The 16,872-nt window shown below is 53.7% G+C and overlaps 3 protein-coding genes across 3 annotated transcripts; 1 reads left to right on the forward strand and 2 right to left on the reverse strand.

Moving 5' to 3' along the window:
* Positions 1 to 471: 471 nt before the first annotated feature.
* On the forward strand, positions 472 to 2,265 carry CPAR01_14548 (uncharacterized protein; the record flags this gene model as incomplete). The annotated part of the gene is made up of 2 exons (XM_060498799.1): positions 472 to 587; positions 657 to 2,265. The coding sequence occupies 2 exons, from the start codon at positions 472 to 474 to the stop codon at positions 2,263 to 2,265; spliced, it is 1,725 nt and encodes a 574-aa protein (XP_060342262.1).
* A 1,204-nt stretch (positions 2,266 to 3,469) lies between these two features.
* On the reverse strand, positions 3,470 to 7,087 carry CPAR01_14549 (choriogenin Hminor; the record flags this gene model as incomplete). Its single annotated transcript, XM_060498800.1, has 2 exons — positions 3,470 to 5,689; positions 5,747 to 7,087. The coding sequence occupies 2 exons, from the start codon at positions 7,085 to 7,087 to the stop codon at positions 3,470 to 3,472; spliced, it is 3,561 nt and encodes a 1,186-aa protein (XP_060342263.1).
* Positions 7,088 to 14,805: 7,718 nt separating this feature from the next.
* CPAR01_14550 (uncharacterized protein) lies at positions 14,806 to 16,629 on the reverse strand (the record flags this gene model as incomplete). The annotated part of the gene is made up of 5 exons (XM_060498801.1): positions 14,806 to 15,714; positions 15,765 to 15,811; positions 15,864 to 15,994; positions 16,049 to 16,500; positions 16,546 to 16,629. The coding sequence occupies 5 exons, from the start codon at positions 16,627 to 16,629 to the stop codon at positions 14,806 to 14,808; spliced, it is 1,623 nt and encodes a 540-aa protein (XP_060342264.1).
* Positions 16,630 to 16,872: the final 243 nt, after the last annotated feature.

The raw sequence follows: 16,872 nt of genomic DNA on the forward strand, positions 1-16,872 counted from the left end.
GTCAACTTGCCTGACAAGACCAACTCTCAACTTGTTGACTTGCAGAAGGATTCATCCTACCTTCTTCTTCTTCTCTTCTTCTTTTTTTTTCTGCCCATTCCTTTTAAGAGATAGACCAGGGTTACTACGGATGATGTAAAAGCGTTTTTAGGCAGCAATAATACATCGTTCCTTCGTTTCCTTTGAGCGCTTACAAAGTTACAACAAAGAAAGAGAAAGAGGAAGTACAGCAGCATCAAATCTTGTGTAATAACCGCTGCTGCTGCCCGCCAAGTGTTCCGGTTCTAGAAATGCGAGAGATTACAACTCGGCGACCTCGCATCTGTACAAAAACATTATAGCGGGAAACACACAGTCTCCGAGACCCGAGTACCCGGAAACCCCAATAATCCCTTCCCTGAAGGCACTTTTGTCTTCTCACTTTCTCAGCCTCTTACTTACAACAAAGGCCCAAACCAAACTCCGGCCCTGATGCCCTCTCCCGGTCCCCAGATTCTCACCTTTGCGCTCGAGAACTGGCCTCACAACGCCGGGCCTACCACCAGGGCTAGTAAGCCCAAAGTCCGGACGGGATGCGTCACATGCAAGTAAGTCAACTCACGCACATCGAATCGGACTCTCATCTCCTCTCATCGTACTGACACAATCTCGCCCAGACGGCGCAGGATAAAATGTGACGAGACAAAGCCGTCATGTCAAAACTGTCTCAAGCGACGGGTGGAATGTGAGGGGTACAAACCCAAATCGCCAAACGCTTCCTCCTCTCCCGGCGCAGCCTCAAAACAGCTCATCGCAACCACCAGCCCCAACGGCAGCTCCACCTCCTCCTCCCCCTTCTCCGTCGAACCGAGCTACCAGAGCCTCGTCTTCACGACGCAGCTCCAAAAGGACCACTTTGACCAATGGCTCTCCTTCGCCGCAGACACCCTCGTCTTCCCCTCCCAGCTCATCACCGAGACCATACCGCAGATAGCCCGCTCCGACCTGGCCGTCCGCAACGCCGCCTTCGCCATCGGCGCCGCTGCCCTCGGCAGCGGCACCCGAGAGGAGCGTCTCACGGGTAAAGGCCCCTACTTCGCCGACGCGCTCGAGTACTACAACCGCGCGCTGCAGCTGACCGTCAAATCTCCGCCCACGGAGGAGACCTTCCCCAGCGTCCTCATGACGTGCCTCCTCTTCGTCATGTTCGAGGCCCTCCACGGCGACAGGAGGTCCGCGCTAACGCACCTCAACCACGGGTACAACATCCTCGACCAGTACGAGAAGCGCCGCTCAAAAAAGATGAAGATGACGAAGGAGGCATCCCGTCGTGATCCCTTAGTCGACGCCATCGCCACAAACTTCCAGCGCCTGACGCTGCAGTCCTGGAGCCACAATGGCGACCACCCAAAGGAGACGGAGAAGCAGGTGCCCTGGTGCTGTCGCGGCCAAGGTACCTCGCGCTACGCCGTCGACGAGATGCCCGACACCTTCGACTCGCTCGACGAGGCGCACCGCTGGTGGGAGGTCACCCAGCACCACGTAATCCACCACGCGCCCCTCATCATCGGCTTCCGCGTCGAGGGCACGGGCAATAAAGCGCCGTCCTTCCCGCCCAACGTCAGCTTGCCCATCAACCCGGAGCAAGTGAAAGCGCACGATCGCTACGTCCAAGCCTGGCGCGCGCGCTTCTCGCCCCTCCTCGAAGCAGCGCAGGAGAAGAGGGAGAATCAGGCGAAAGAACAAGGAGAGGAAGCAAAGTGCGATACTAGAGAGTACCTCAAGGTCCTGGGCCTGCGCATCCACTCCACCTACCTCTCGATCCCGATCCGGACGGCAAACTACTGCGACACGGACGAGCTCGCGGCCATGACGCCCAGCTTCCGGCTCTACGTCGACCTGAGCAAGGAATTCCTCGAGCTCCAGCAGCGCCTACTCAACGCCTCGGGCGAGATGTTCACAATGGACAGCAACAGCCCGACGTGGCCCCTTGGCGCGGCGACGATGCTCTGCATGGATGAGACGGTGCGGGCCGACGCGATGAGGCTGTTCCGGGAGTACCCGCGCCGCGACGGGCTGTGGGACACGCAGACGTGGCTGAGCATGCTGGAGAGCTACAAGGAGGCGAACCAGACTATTGTCAAGCAGGTCGGCGAGCGGGAGTCGCAGCACATGTTTGATGTCGAGGTTGTGTATGAGGATAAGTCTGTCGTGTGGATTAAGCAGGTGGAGGATCCTACGAGCGTGAGCCCGGATGAGTTGAAGTATAGGATTAATCTCCCTTGAGGGGGGTAATAGATGAGTTAAATGAATGTTGTGGCAGCCAGATGTTCATTGGTCTCGATGTGTCTACCGTATTGCATCGAGTGAGTAATCTGTGACTTCAGGAGATGCGTTCGCTCCGTCTAGAACCACTCCATCTCGACTCAAGGAAACAAGTGAAAGTAGGTAGACATCAAAGCCGTGAAGCTCTTGAAGGTTTGATTCTTCGTATGGGATACAGCAGGAATGGTTCTTCTGAGATAACGGGAGTGAGGCATTCTGCCTTCACGCAGAAACTGTCGATCCAGTAGTAAATGGGTTTTCTATCACAATGAAGAGGACATAAGCCGACTCTACTCACATGACGAACCTCCCTTCTCTCCACTTCCAACGCGGCGCATATTCCAACCAGAACACTCAGAAGATGATTCCGCTGGTTGAAGAGAGATGGAGGTCTCACAAAGAAATGGAAGAATTTCTCAACAACCAACAGTCGGCTCAATAACCACGGGCGCATATCACTCTCATTCGGCCTCTCCTTCATACGTTGCTGGTGCTGCTAGAACAAAAGCCTCCAGCGGCAATGGTGGGATTCTATATTAAGGAACTGTCTACATGGCAGCAATACGTCAAGAAGCGTTAGAGCTGCTCAGCCGTCATTGCCAGTTGACTGCCATCATACTTCACGACCACATGTCCCACCGATGCTGCCGGAATCTCACATATTTCGCAGTGCAAAGCTTCAGGACGTGACTTGGTCAAAAGACTCTGTATTCATAAACCTCCTCCACGCCTCTATCCACTGAGGCAGATATCATTATCGATCTATGGAAAAAGGAGGGTTGCCATCATCTTGTTGAGGCCGCTAATCTCCAAATGTGAAAGACTCTTTTTTAGGGGGGTGTCATATCCATGAAGCAACCAACGCAAACTACACAAAACTGCTTTTTTTCTGATGCTGAAAGCCTCTCGAGGTAGTCAGCCAACCAAATCTCCCCTTAATGGACGTAATCGTAAATGCCGCTGTGTTCTCCTTTTCTTTTTATGCAGATTCAAATCAACAAGCACCCGTAATAGCTTGGTGGAAATGCAGGTATCGACCGTGCGTGAAGGCCAAGAAAATCTAGCCTAACCAAACGCGTACGCACACAGTATTATGAGGGTATAAATACAGGTCTCTCATCCCATACAACGAGGATGAAAGACCTTATCGCAAGTAGTAAGTCGCTTAGAAGAACTTGCCCTTCTTCTTCTTGGTTGTCTTCTTATCCTCGCCTCCGCCTCCGAGAATGTCGTCAAAGGTCATGGTAGACGTGGCGGGATCGTGAGTGTGGTCAACAGACATGTTGCGCAGGTTTGTGGCAGAGGGCGAGCGCGGCATAACCATGCTCAGAGGACGGGAGCCGGCCGAGCTGCTTCGTGCGCTACCGACGCGCGAGTTCCGGTCGCCAGGCAGGCCCTCATCGAACGGAACGGGCTCGAGGCCGAAGATCATGCTGGAACGGTGCGCGGCGTTGCGGCTGCCAAGCTGACGTCCGCCTGGCGAAGCATTACGCGGCCGGAGATGGGACTGTGGAGACCCAGGTGTGGGTGGGGTGCCACTTGTTCCGAGGGCCGGGGGGCTGCCGACAATGCCATCCGGACCAGGGAAAACTGGCCGGGGCGGTTCCAGAGGAGACATGCCAGCGTCTTGTGGGGGTGGGGCGTCCGCGCCGGACAGCCCTTCCCACTCCTTGGCCGCGAGCCAGCAGTGGCTGCGGTGGTAGACAGCCTCCACACTGAACAACACACTGTCGGCCGAGAGCTCGACATAGCCATTGCCGCCAGAAACTTCGTACCACATCTTGCGGACCTGGCGAGCATCTTCAACCCAAGGGAGGTTACCCATAGGCGGCTCACAGAGGAAGTACTCAACGCCCTCGTTGAACTTGAGGTTGGGCGCGTCGACCACGAGCATGGGCAGCGACTGGATGACGACGTAGAGGAAGAGCCAGTAGCCGATGCGCTGATCAGCGAGGTCTGCCGCATTCTTTCCCTTTGCCTCATGCTGCTCAAACTCCTTGAACTCCATGAGGAAGGGAATGTTAACGCTGTTGGCGTCCCAATTGTACGCTTTCTGAATGACCAGCGTCAACTCGTGTTCCTTAATCTTTCTGTCAAACTTGGCCTGCTCCTTGGCTGACAAGTTGTCGTAAGTAGCAAGAATGGACGTCATTGTGGGCAACTTGGGAACATCGAAAGGAATCGGCGGCAGTACGGGAGGCGTAGAGTTGTCGAACTCGGTGAGCATCTTGCGCAGGTTGATAATTGAGAGGGGATCCGTTGACTTGGCAGAGCCTTCATCGGTATTTCCATCCATTACTCTGGTGGTGATGTTTTCACGATCGACCAAAAGATCGTAAAGAGCGGTCATGTCGGAGTAAAGCGCCTTCAACACCAAACGGTTGAGACCGCTCTCAGAGAACGGGTTCTTCTTGCTGCTAGCCTTCGGGGGCCAGGCACCAAAGTTGGTCTTGTAGTAGCCCATGACGAACTGCTTCATCTTATTGAAGTACTTCTCCCATACCTTGAAGCGGACAGCCTTGAGCCCGGGGTCTGACGTAGAGCTGGCGATACCTGCGAACAATGAGGGAAACTCGAAGCGCTCCAGTCTGATGTTGACATTGTGTTGGCGGTTGACGAGATCTAGATGTGCGCGCTCCAGTCTTTGTCTGGTGTACAGTGATACCTGCTCGAACAGAGGAGAGCTCAGGTCGAGAATGGCAGTGTACTTGCCGACGGCGTGCGCAAAAGCCTCGTTGTATAAGTCCATTGACTTCATGCTCTCACCCAGAATCAACGACTCGAGCGTCTTCTCGCGGCTATGACGAACATCTGCAAGCGATAATTGTTCCATAAAGAAACCGAAGCTCAAGTCGACGGCCTCGCCAAAAGACTGCCCGTCCGCGTTAGTGAAGCCATACTCCTTCAGCAACTTGGAGATCTGCAGGAAGGCGGCAAAGGTGGTGGGGTGCGCCTTGGTGGCCACCAGAGGCTGGCCGGTCAAGAACGCAAAGAGGTTGCGAATTGCAATCGCGCGGTCGACTTCGGCACGAAGCTGGGGTCCCGGCGCGGCGAGGCCGTTTCCGGGTTGCGTGTACTGTGGGGGCGTTGCCGGCAGATACAACTTCAATTCGCCTTCGCCGGGGCTGTCTGGGTCCTCTGCAGGAGGAGAGCCGGACCCGGAAATGGTTGCCCGGACAAGCGCATCATCGACGGACAGACTACCACCAAAACTCCTACCCCGGCTCCGTCCCGATGGCGAAGACATTTCAGCTTGAATAAGCTCGTTGAAGATGACTGAGTTGATGATAGAGAAGCTCGGAACCTTGAACGAAGGTCCGGCATTACTGCTTCTGGGTTGAAGGTAAACGTAGACATTGCCGTTTTCGTTCCACAACTCCGGGACCTGCAGGTAAATCAGTCTCTCCGTCCGATGTGATGGGGCACGCGGCAAGAAGCTTACCTTTTCAGCATTCAGCAAGAATGAAGTGTTGTACTCGCCAGGCGTATCAGGCGACAAGACCCACGCCTGTGAGTTCTTTATAGCCGCGGAAACGTCGTGAGAGTTTGACCTTGATCTTCCGCCACCTGGCAGCCAAGATCTGCGCAAGCGTCCACGTCTCTCGTCGCGGGTCGGGCTGTGGCTCTCGTTCGACCCGGTGTGATGTGAGCTTCCGGTGTCGGTTCTGGCTCCGGGTGGGTGTGCAGAGGTGCTTCTGCCCCGTGCATCTGGTGAAGGCGCGCGAACGCCCAGCATGGGGAATGCGGATTTGCGATTCTCGAGGAAGGAGCTGCTTCGCTTCCTAGGCTCGGTGGCATTTTCTTTCTTGAGTTTCGCCGGCGAGGTTGCCTCTGGGTGGGAGACAGCCCTTGGCGAAGGAGCATCGTTGTTGTGTGATACTGCAGGAGGCGTTGGCAAGTTCTTCTCCTTGCGCAGCTTGGCGGGAATTGGCGGAGGCGCCTCAGAAGGCGGCAACGGTGCGGCCATCATATTTGGTGTTGTAGGTGTTGGAGGTTGAGGAGGAGAGACCAGAGGCTGATCGGCAGCGGGGGATGATATTGTTGAAGAGTCTAGAGGTGCGGGGGCGATTTTTCTAGGAATAGGAGGCGGTGCATCAGAGGGAGCAGCCGGAGGAGGTGGGTCGAGGGATTCAGATGCAGTAGGAGCAATTCCCAGACCCAGGCCGGAGCTCGTCACAGGTCTCACGGTGGGATGCTCAGCCGTGTGGTAAGAAGGTGCGCTGTCGGAGGGAGACGAGGCGGGAGGAGTATCGTCGGGCAGCGGCTTGCGGTGAATCGGTACTTGGTGTTGTTGCTGCAGCTGAGGCTGGGCAGGCGGTGATTGAGTCTGAGGTTGATCTGTGGGTTGGATGATGAGCGAGGGAAACAGTGCAGACAGACGGTTGCCCCAAGACCGGGACTTTCTGTTGTTGGGAGGTCGAGTGGGAGCGAGCACTGGCTCGGAGGGCTTCTCCTTCTCTTCAAGCGTCACGTTAAGAGTTCCGGCATTGATTTTCGCAGCTGTCGTTGGTGAGTTGACGGTAGTATCGGTCTGTGATCGTTTCGAGGATGCGGGACGCTGCGGGCGGGAGGACGTGTAACCGTTGGCGTTGACGACGGCGGCGTCTCCGTGGGTAGCTTGGTCGTGTACAGGCTCGGATACGCTGTGATGCCTTTCGCGACGTGATTTGGGCGAGACGGGGTTGGTGAGGTTGACTTGTGAAGAAGAGAAGGAGAAATGGCTTAAAGAAGACTTAAGAGAGGCGCGAGAGACCGACAACTTACTCGACGTCATGCTGGGCATAATGAGTAGCCGAGCCGTCTTTCAGTCTTGCTAAGTCTAGTCCTTGTCTGGATCTGGCGTGAATGTCACCTCGCTGCGGCGCAAGTAGGAGAAACGTATGGTGGTAGTACAGTAAGGTAGGAGCTGAAGGAGCGATCTCGCAACCAACAACTAGCTAGTCTTTTTTTTCTTCTCTCCCGTTTCTTTGCGCAAGCAGCAGGAATGGAAACAAACAGTTCAGTCCAGACCAGAAATAGCAAAGCAGACTTCCAGGTAGCAGGAGGAAACGGCGGGCGGAGGCGGCTATTATGAATACAAACAAAGGGCGGGAGGACAAGCCAAGAGACGGCGACTGCGGGACTGAGACCTAGTTCCTTGTGAGAGACGTAGAGAGAAGAGTGGGAATATGGAATGGAATGGCGTGCACGAGCCCATCCATGTACGAGCCACCTAGACCATGAACATTGCTCGGGGTCTAGTGTAAGAGGTAAGACACAAGACACCGGATCCCTGGAAAGAAAGTTTCTGGGATGGTGCGGATACACAGAGTGAGCGAGTTAAGGTCGTTAAGGTAGGTATTGCAAGACAGGACGGGACCAGGAAGAGAGACACGACGAGGATGAGGGCGAGAAGAGGGGACGACGGGCTCGGGTTGACGAGGGGAGGGGTGTCGAGAGAGTGGAGGTTTACCTGGTGCTGGTCAAGTCAGGTCAGGTCAGGTTAGATCCAGTTGTCTGTCTGTACGGATATGTCTGCCCGTGTGAGGCTTTGCTCGGGATGGCGCGTTGTGCTGTGCAAGTGCTGCGCTTTTTCCTCAGCCGTTGTTGCTGGCGGTGGATGGGAAACGGGGCCGTTACGTGTTTAGCAGAGCTGGTCGAAAGTGAAGAGTACGTAAGTTGGTGAGGTGAGGAAAACAGAACAAGAACGCAAGGCCAAAGCTAGGAGAGAAAACGGTGCTGGTAGGGACAGGGTACGTAAGGCGTTCTGATTTTTGAGGTACCTTACCTTATTCATACGGAGCAAGGCAGTTGGAAGGTACCTTCTTCAAGTCCCTCTTTCTTCTCTTTCCTTCTCTTTTTTCTGGGGGAGTCTGATCATGGGCGACGGATGTGGATGACACATCCCGTACTCCGTACCGCGCAAGGTACCTTACACTACCTATTCCTACAGCACGACGGTAAGGGAAGCCCCGACCAGTGCCTCTTTCTCCTTCTCTTTCTTCTGCTGTGCCACTTCCATTCACTTTCAGAGTTCCTTCCAGGTTGGTGATTTTTGCGATGGGTCCCACGCGGTAAATCCGCAGCAGCAACGTTGGCAGTTCTTCGTCCCTTTGGAGCACTGTGCATGCGGCAGGACCCACTTGGCTCACCTCACATCCTCCGTTCATCCCTCCTCCAAAATGGTACGTACTTCCATCTTGTACCTTTGTACCTTCATCCCTCCTTCCCTCCCTCCTTGAGTCCAGGTCCCTCCTTCCATTTCACGGTACACGTATTGAGGGCCCCCAAGACCAGCCTTTGCGTGGCGTTCTTGGTGTGTGAGGTAGGGAGACGGTCACTCATCCGACTGAGGGATGACGTTTTTGAGGACTAGGGTGGAGACAGCAGACTTGGACGGATGGAAAGAATGCACACCAAAATAAAAAGTCACCACTCACATGAGGTCGGGTGGTCTCTAAGAAATACATCGTAAAGTACCTTGGACGGTAAGGTAGGGTAAAAGGGGCCGCAATCAGTTACGACGGGTCAACGGCGGAAAGCCATGTAACAGTAATCGCAATTTCGATCGACAGATCTGGGGCCGGCGGGCAAAGAGGACGTGTCGCCGTTTGAGGCTGGGCTTGCTCTAAATGAGAATTAACGACAGACTCAGGAGTCAGGACTCTCTCATCCAGAACTTTTCAGGACTCTCTGAATGAAGGGGGAACGTCTGCTCCATCTCATCAAGCCCCATGTCCCTCACTTCCTCCAGCTCGGCTCAGCTCAGGCTCATCTCATCTCAATTCACCAAGCTGCAAACCTGCAAAGCCCAGGGCAGGCTCATTCTTGCATTAGCCCAGCATGGGCTAGCCTGGGGTGGTCCCTCAACTCCCGGAACTGCGAGCTGGGCGCCGGCATCGACGGTGGTCGTGGAGGTAGCGCCATGCAATTGCGATGGGCCCGTTTGATTTTTTTTGATCTTCTTCGCCCCTCGCGCATCATCACTCATCTTGCCCGGTTCCATCTCTTTGGCGGAGAAAGCCCTTGCCTTTCCACTTCGTATACGGAGGAGCACGCCTGTGATTGTGTGCGAGAATTGGAAACTCTCCCTTTATTCAGGTGAGAGTGTGGGTGCGACCGAATCTGTACCACCTGGTGTGTGAAATTGGGCAGTTCGTATGGGACAACTGGACTGTGCTGCATTGAATTCGCACCTACATATCTGTACGGGATCCAGTAGTGTAAGTTGAGGCGATACCGAAACCGGGTCGGGCCACATGAGCGCTGCGTTTCTTTGTACATACTGTGTACGAATAGTGTCAATAGTTGTATTTGTGTACTCTTCGGGTTTTTCTTTCCTTCCTGCAGATTCCAGACTCTCCAAAGTCAAGAGGTCGAAGTCCGGTGCTACGCTGGCCCAGCTCAGGGTTGCAGCCAGACCTGCGATTGGACCCGACCCCGAGAAACCGGAAACACGGGGTCCTGCCAGTGCCCTTTCCCAGGCGTCGCGTACCGTTGCAATAAAAAGCCCGGACTGCCGAATGGACGCGTGCTTTGTGGCGTACGAAACGGAGCCTATTTCCTCATGCTTTGTGTGTCTGTTGTTCTGGCTTCTGTTTCGCTATTCTCATGCTCCAATGTATCGCAAACTCTCGGAGGATAGGCAGAACGGTAAACGTTGGCTGTGTTCATGTTGTTGGTATTCCTAGCCTTTCTCCCACAACTTTGCTTATTCTTAGTTGCTGCTGGTGACGGGGCATGTACTTGAAACTTTCCCCTCAATCCAAATGTTAATGCCACTGGGCTCGGATGACCCCCGGATAGCGGCTCTCTTGGCTTATTGGACCCAAGCAAATGGCTCATTGGCGCCTGCAAGCCTACAGATACCTGAATCACCATTAGCCGTCTGCCATGTATGATGTTGGAGAGAGTCAGGGGAGGGGAAGATCAAGAAACAACCAAACCGTGTCAACCAAGCTTGTGGTTTGCTTGATTGGAGGGCAAAGTGCTGTAAAGCCGAGCATACCAGGCCGAAGATCAGACAGACATTTCTTCTCCCTCTGGAACATCATGTACTCCAGATCTCACCACAGCAAGCTGACTGTCTCTCTGCTGACTGAAGTCTATTTGACGGTCTGGTTGACAGGGCAGGGCAGGCAAGCTGGTGGTAAGGCGCGCCGCGGGGTTGTCTCTTCCCAGCTGAGGTCAAATTGAACATGGTCATTTATTCCATGTCTGAGGATAAATAAATTGGGTGATTTGGAAATCGAAAAGCAGCTATGTGACTCGTGAGTCGATTTGGAAGTTGGAACTGCCACTTTGCATCTGACGCCTTCTCTTCTAAGCCTGACGTTCTCTGTACATTTGAGCGGGAAGGCAGAGAGGTCAGCTCGGGTCCTGCCACGTCTGACGTTGATGGTTCCTTCCGTCTCATCAACGCAGATACGTACAATTGGCTTCCGTCCTTTTCTTATCCTTCCTTCCCAGGTTCCCAGCACTGAGGTTCTGCCTAGAAAGGAACATATTCACCATCCACCACCTAAGGTTGGTACCTTCCCACCATCATCCAATGTCGGGACCTGCACTCCTGGTGACGTGATGGGAATTAAACAATCATCGCGCCTGGCTGAAGGACAGCTCGTTCAGCGTCTTTTGTCATCCGGTTTCTCACATGATTTTCGAGGCTTTCTTCTTGATGTATGATGCTGCATACATAACACCCTTTACGTACTTTGACACCAACCATTGGACGACGTGGTGCCGATCTTGCTCTGCCGTCTGATCCTGCTGACCTGGATCTCATCTCTCAGCATTGTGATTACGCCCTCTCGATCATCGCATCTGTTTGCAGCTCAGTTCCTGCAGCAACGTGCACTTTTCACCCTCCCTCCCTTTGGCCACGGATCATCCAGCTTTTTTTTTTTCTTTCTCGTGCGCCATTCGCTAGCATCCGGCGCAACTTTACGTTGGTGCATCTATCTAACCAACCATTCTTGACTGACAGCAACAATAGTACGGAGTAGAAATCACAACCACAACAGCAGCGTGGACCGAACAGGCCGGGCCCGGTCAATTTGCCGGACGGGTTTCACTCATCACCGACCCCCTTGCTCAAGCCATCGAACACGAAAGCCGTCGAGGCCAGCAGGTGGCCCGACAAAGAGGGAGACTGTATACGCGGCGTCCCGTCAGACCTCGTGTGCAACAGTGCACCTACCACAAGTCAACCTACTTACTCGATCCGGACACAAGGTTTTGGCCTTCCCAGCAGGACGGCCCAGGAAGGGCAACCGAACTGTAGCACTCTACGGACATACGTACAAAGTGCACAAAGAAGGCTTCGTCCTACCCACAAAACAAAACCCAACAGCCAACAACCACCCTGAGAAACAATCACAAGAAGCTTTGGGTAAAAATAGCTTCGCGGCGCCTCCCTTCCCCAGTTGCGCCCCGTCCCACGCATCATCTCATCCACAGTCCACACCCATTCCATTCCAGTGGTCCACTCCAGCCCGAGGTCGCGGCACATCAACCCGCTTTCGGTTCATCCTCCCACCTGCCCGCCGCGCTTGCCCGCCTCGTCCCTCATAGCCGGACCTAGCACAGCCACCTTTGCACACTTCTTGGGATTCGAGAAAGGCACAAAGAGAAGCAAAGCGAAGAGGACGACCGGCCCGTTCAGATCTCGCCATTTGGCAACGTGCTCTCACCAGCTGACGGCTAGCTAGGCCGTTCCGAGAGGCCGAGACAGAACAACGCACACCTCACCGTCTACGAGCCTAGTCTGCCAGTCCACGCCTTTTTTTTTTTTTTTTTCAATGTCGATCTAGAAATACGTCTTTGCGACTTGTTCTAGCGCCGATCCCGGCATTCTTGGGATTCCGAGCCACCCCTTTCGTCCTACAGTACGGATATTTTGGGTCCATTTTCGCTCCCTCATGCTCCCCGCGACGGCGGTCAACTCCTCTGCTGCCCGTCATCGCGTCCTACCTACGTTTTTAGAACGAATCTTGCAGGCAGCTGACGTCTGGTGCTCATACTAGGCAAGTCAACGAGTCGTGCCTCAAAAAAGTACCACAACACGGTGAGGCGTGTTGGCCGCATTTGATGAGGCTCCGGGCATGAGCCCCCAAATCCGACTTGACATCCGATCACTTCATCTCCAAATCTTTCAATGCGGCGCCGCATTTCTGGATCCTCACCTCACTCTGCAAAAGTGGATGGGAACAAGGGGTGACCCTTTCCATTTTTCGCACTCAAACGGGGTGGCTCCTGTTTTTTCAGGGACCGCGTTGTGGTGCTGGCCGTGGAACCCGGAACCATTCCAATCTTGGATCAACATTGCAGTGCCATCCCCACACTCCGGCGCGACTCGGCCAACGTCGTCCCCGCCGTCGGAGCTCGGGTCCTGCGAGAGAGAGGCAGAATGCTACTCTAGTCACCGGCCGCGCTGACGACTCCGGTTGCGTCGTCTTCGCAGGGCTGAGCCGATCCGCACGGTCTGGCTTTCGCCATGGTTACAATGGACCTCGACAGATTTTTCTTTCTGTCGTCTCGCTAAGTCACCCTTGGGGAGTGGCCCAAGTATGTTGCATTGGCATGTCGTTAAGGGAAACTTGCGCAATCGTCTATGTACTGCAGTCAAGAGGTCCGCCCGCTCGAGGCCGTGCCTTCTCCGGTGGGGATGGTACCCCTCCGTTGAAGCTTTCCGGCACCGAGACTTGTCTTATACAGTCTGGAGACATACCCAACTCGGCTGATGGCGATTGATAGCTAGCCGCGTCAGTCAACCCCCGTACATAGTAAACTGCAGCCCGCTTGCGGCTCAGGCCACACGGGAAGCCATCGTTAGAGTTCCTATTCAGGTGGGTATCGAGCTTGGCGAGGTTGACCATGTTTACATTCCGCGGCTTAGCACTATAAACAGCCCACGGGGTTGCGAAACCTAGAGAGGCTTAAGCATGACGTGACAAGCCTTGACCCCAGCGAAGTCCGCTTCATGACTGTCACGACTATCCGTGGATGAATTATTGAAGTGCTGCCAGAGTCTCATAGGTTCACCTCTCAGGGTGGGCGTGGGCTACTTGCCTGCACTGTACCCTCTGCCAATTCCATGGTTGCGAGACTGAATGGCCATACCCAGCGTATAAGGCACATGCTTTCCTCTTTTGCAATCTGACTTATACCGATGTTACCCTGAAGCTCAACCAAGGCTTCCTTGAAACGCGTCTCTCTCTACAGACAGTCCGTGAGTACACAGCTAATGACTATACAGTGGGGTCGGTTTTGAATTCGAATTCAGGAGCATGATGTACACGGTCGTTCTATAACACAGCCCAGAAGTAGTCTGTTGGTCTCTGCTTGCGAGGGGATATGGATGGGAGAGGATCCTTGCCTTCAATCATAAAGGCATGAGTGAGTTATTGTCCTCAAAATTCAGTACACGTCAATAAACGCGAATTGCAACAACAGCTGCTGTCTCTCTGTAGGATGTCGACAAGCCAAGAGTGTCCTTTTAATGAGATGAAGTATGTCTGGGGTAAGACGATGCCTCTGGGTTTTCAAGATGCATCTTAATAACATTACAATGAGTTTGTCATCGCCTTGGCCAGGGGGTGATGCTGACGTGGCGATGCGTACGGCAGAAGTAGTAAGAGCGGATTATAAGGGACAGGTACTGGATATTAGCCATATATACATTCACATGTGTTACCTAGGAAGCGTACATAGTATGTCACCTTCAGGGAGCTTTGAATGAGTTGATGTTACTGTCCGGTCTAACACAGACGTCGTACTCCAGTCCGCGCAATGGAAGCTACGTATACTGTAATTGCGGTCTTGACAAGTCTCCTACGAGTTCTAGTAGTGTGACGTCTTTTTATTTGAGGAAGTCTAAGTTTATAGGAAAGAACCCGAAGTAGGTAAAGCAATTAGATGGCTCGATGTCAAACACGCACTAGAGCTTAAGGAACACCGCCACGAGAGAACTAAGCTTCCGTTATCAGACGAAGGGATATAAATATGGTATGATTGTGTGAAAAAAGTTGATTGAGCAGGCAGTAATGTCTTCGGCTGTCATCCGAGGCCAAATAGATCAGGAGTCCCGCGAGAAAGCAGCAAAGTACCCTAAAACCACCAGGTCGTTTTGATCCGAGGGAAGAAGCCATATTCAACCAAACTCAGACAAACACACTCTCTGAACGCGCTAGAGCGCTTATTCTGAACATAATACACAGAGGAAAGCGAAGCTAAGTGGCTAGGGGCAAAGTGTAGGTTGTATTGACGCTCGTTTGTAAGGGCTATGTTAAGACACGATGAGAACTCCCTATCTCTGCAAAAGATTATCGAACAACTAATGGATGGCACGATTAGAGTGAACCAAACTCGACTCAGTGATGGATGGGCGGTTTTATATTCCTCCAAAGTCGCCAGATGACGAATTTTAGAGCTGATCAAGTGACAGAACGAGGACTATGATTACACACCCAAGGAAGGATAATTGAGAGACAACATATTTGAGCATGCAGCTCAATCTTCAATTCATGTCTCGATTCCTTTCCCTCTCGCCTTCCGACTCTCCTCAGAGTACGCCTGGAAACACTTCTCGCACTCGCCACAGTTACCGCACCCCTTGAGCCGCCACTCGCCTCCAACCACAGTGAACTCTCGCGCGTCGGAACCATGGATTGAGGAGTCCAAGGGCAAAGACTTCAGCGCGGCCGCGTAATCCGGGGCAGCAGGGAGCCCGATATCCTCTTCGCTGTGAATCCTCTTCCTGGGCCTACTAGCCGTACAATTCACGTCGGCCCCGCGCTTCTCGCCCACGGCTATGAGGCGCTGGTAGTAAAGATTGTTGGGCGGCTCGTGGTTGGAGCAACGCGCCCGGTCGCACCGATCTCGTCGGACCACGTCATCCTCAATGAATAGTGCCTTGAAGTTTGGGAACCTGTCCGACTTGAGAAGGCCGATGAGGAGATCCTCTGTCTTCTCTGTGTCACTTTGCTCTGCCGAGTTACCTAAGAAGAGAACCTCCATCGACGCGGGGAGGCGGGAGATAATCCACTCTAGCGCTGCTTCGGCGGGCGTTTGCCATAGGTCTGGTATCGTGCACATATCGTAGCTGTCTGCCTGCTTGAGAAAGTCGGCGTTGTCGAGCCAGACTGGCCGGAGGCGTGGAAATGTGTTGAGTTCGAGCAAATGGAGGTGATACAGGTCACAGCCGGATTTGCGAGCAGTTTCCACCCCCCACGCTCCGTAGAGCATGATACTCTCAAGAGATTCAGCCTGGGCGTTGCGCGCTTTGAGCAGGAATCTGTCGATTTCGTGCCAGCAATCCTGATCACCTCTGACGTTGCCGTAGAGGCGGAGGGTTTTGAGGGAGCGAGGGGCGTTGAGGAGGGCTGAGCAGAACCCTGGACTCAAAAACTCTCCGCTGTCGATGAACAGGTGCTGTACGCTTCAGCAGCCGCGTGTCAGGCCGCGGGCTAAATCATTGATACCATCGCCATCCCGATCGTAGACGCCGAGGAAGTAGACGGTATCGATGCTGGGGAGCCTAAGTACACTTGCTAGGAGATCGGGGCGATGATTGACCTTACGGTCGTAGTCTAGCCAAGTTCCGGAGCGCACTTCGATGGAGACCCCACGAAGAGCGCGTAGCCCTGGTGCCCAGGGTCCGGCAAGGTGACTCATTTCGATGAGCGAAGTGAGCCATTTGAGGCTGTCATCTCTAAACCAGATGCGTTGGAACGTAGCTTTGTGCAGATCCTAGGTTCAGGCTCACCTGGTGCCCTCGTCGCGCAGAATGTATTTCACACTATTCAGGTGAGGGCATATAGCCATAAGTAAGATCTTGAGGATGCCATAGTAACCCTCGTCGAGTTGTTGGTCGGCCACACACGTATCGTCGAAACCCGGATGAAATATATCTTTGAAAAGCCGCATGTACTCCGCCCGCTCCTTATCTTCCAGCGTCCACTCCAACGGCTGCGCATCTTCGTCAAAACGTTCTCGCGGCCAAAGCCAGACGAGGTTGAACGGCCACCAGTCTTCCCAAAACCTTCGGCTACCCCTTATCTCTAGTGAGCGTATATGCCATGTGATCCAAGGGTCCTTGTGCATGACAACATTTCGCAACAATGTGGGTATAGTCGCTGGCTGGAGGTCTGAGATGACGCCGTACTTATCATGGGTTTCTCTGTGACGGCGAAGAACTCCGGCTGAACACTTGGCGATCTTCTTTCAGGTACAGGCAAAGTTCAGGTGAGAAGCGACGTCTACATGCTCGACGATGTCCATGAGGAGCTCTGCTGGCAGGAGACTAAGGCGGTCTGTCTCCTCAGCTGGCTTGTGTTCCACCGCCATGGCGACTAGAGAGTGAAGGTCAAATTACATATGTGAAATGAGGAAGATAAAAGATGATGCTGTCGAAGTTAAGGATGTGAAGATGTCGTGGGAGACTTATATGTCTATGCGATGAGACTAAGGGCGAACTATTAGACAGGGCCCCACCTGCTGCCTATGTCTGCCCGTTGCTTTCTTAGCAGGCAGGTAGAGAGCAACGTTGCGCGGAGGAAAAGCCCATCTATATCTTAGTAGTTGCCTCTG

This window comes from Colletotrichum paranaense (assembly GCF_030867605.1).
Source record: "Colletotrichum paranaense strain IMI 384185 chromosome Unknown Scaffold_16.1, whole genome shotgun sequence".
In the NCBI taxonomy this organism is placed as follows: Eukaryota; Fungi; Ascomycota; class Sordariomycetes; order Glomerellales; family Glomerellaceae; genus Colletotrichum; species Colletotrichum paranaense.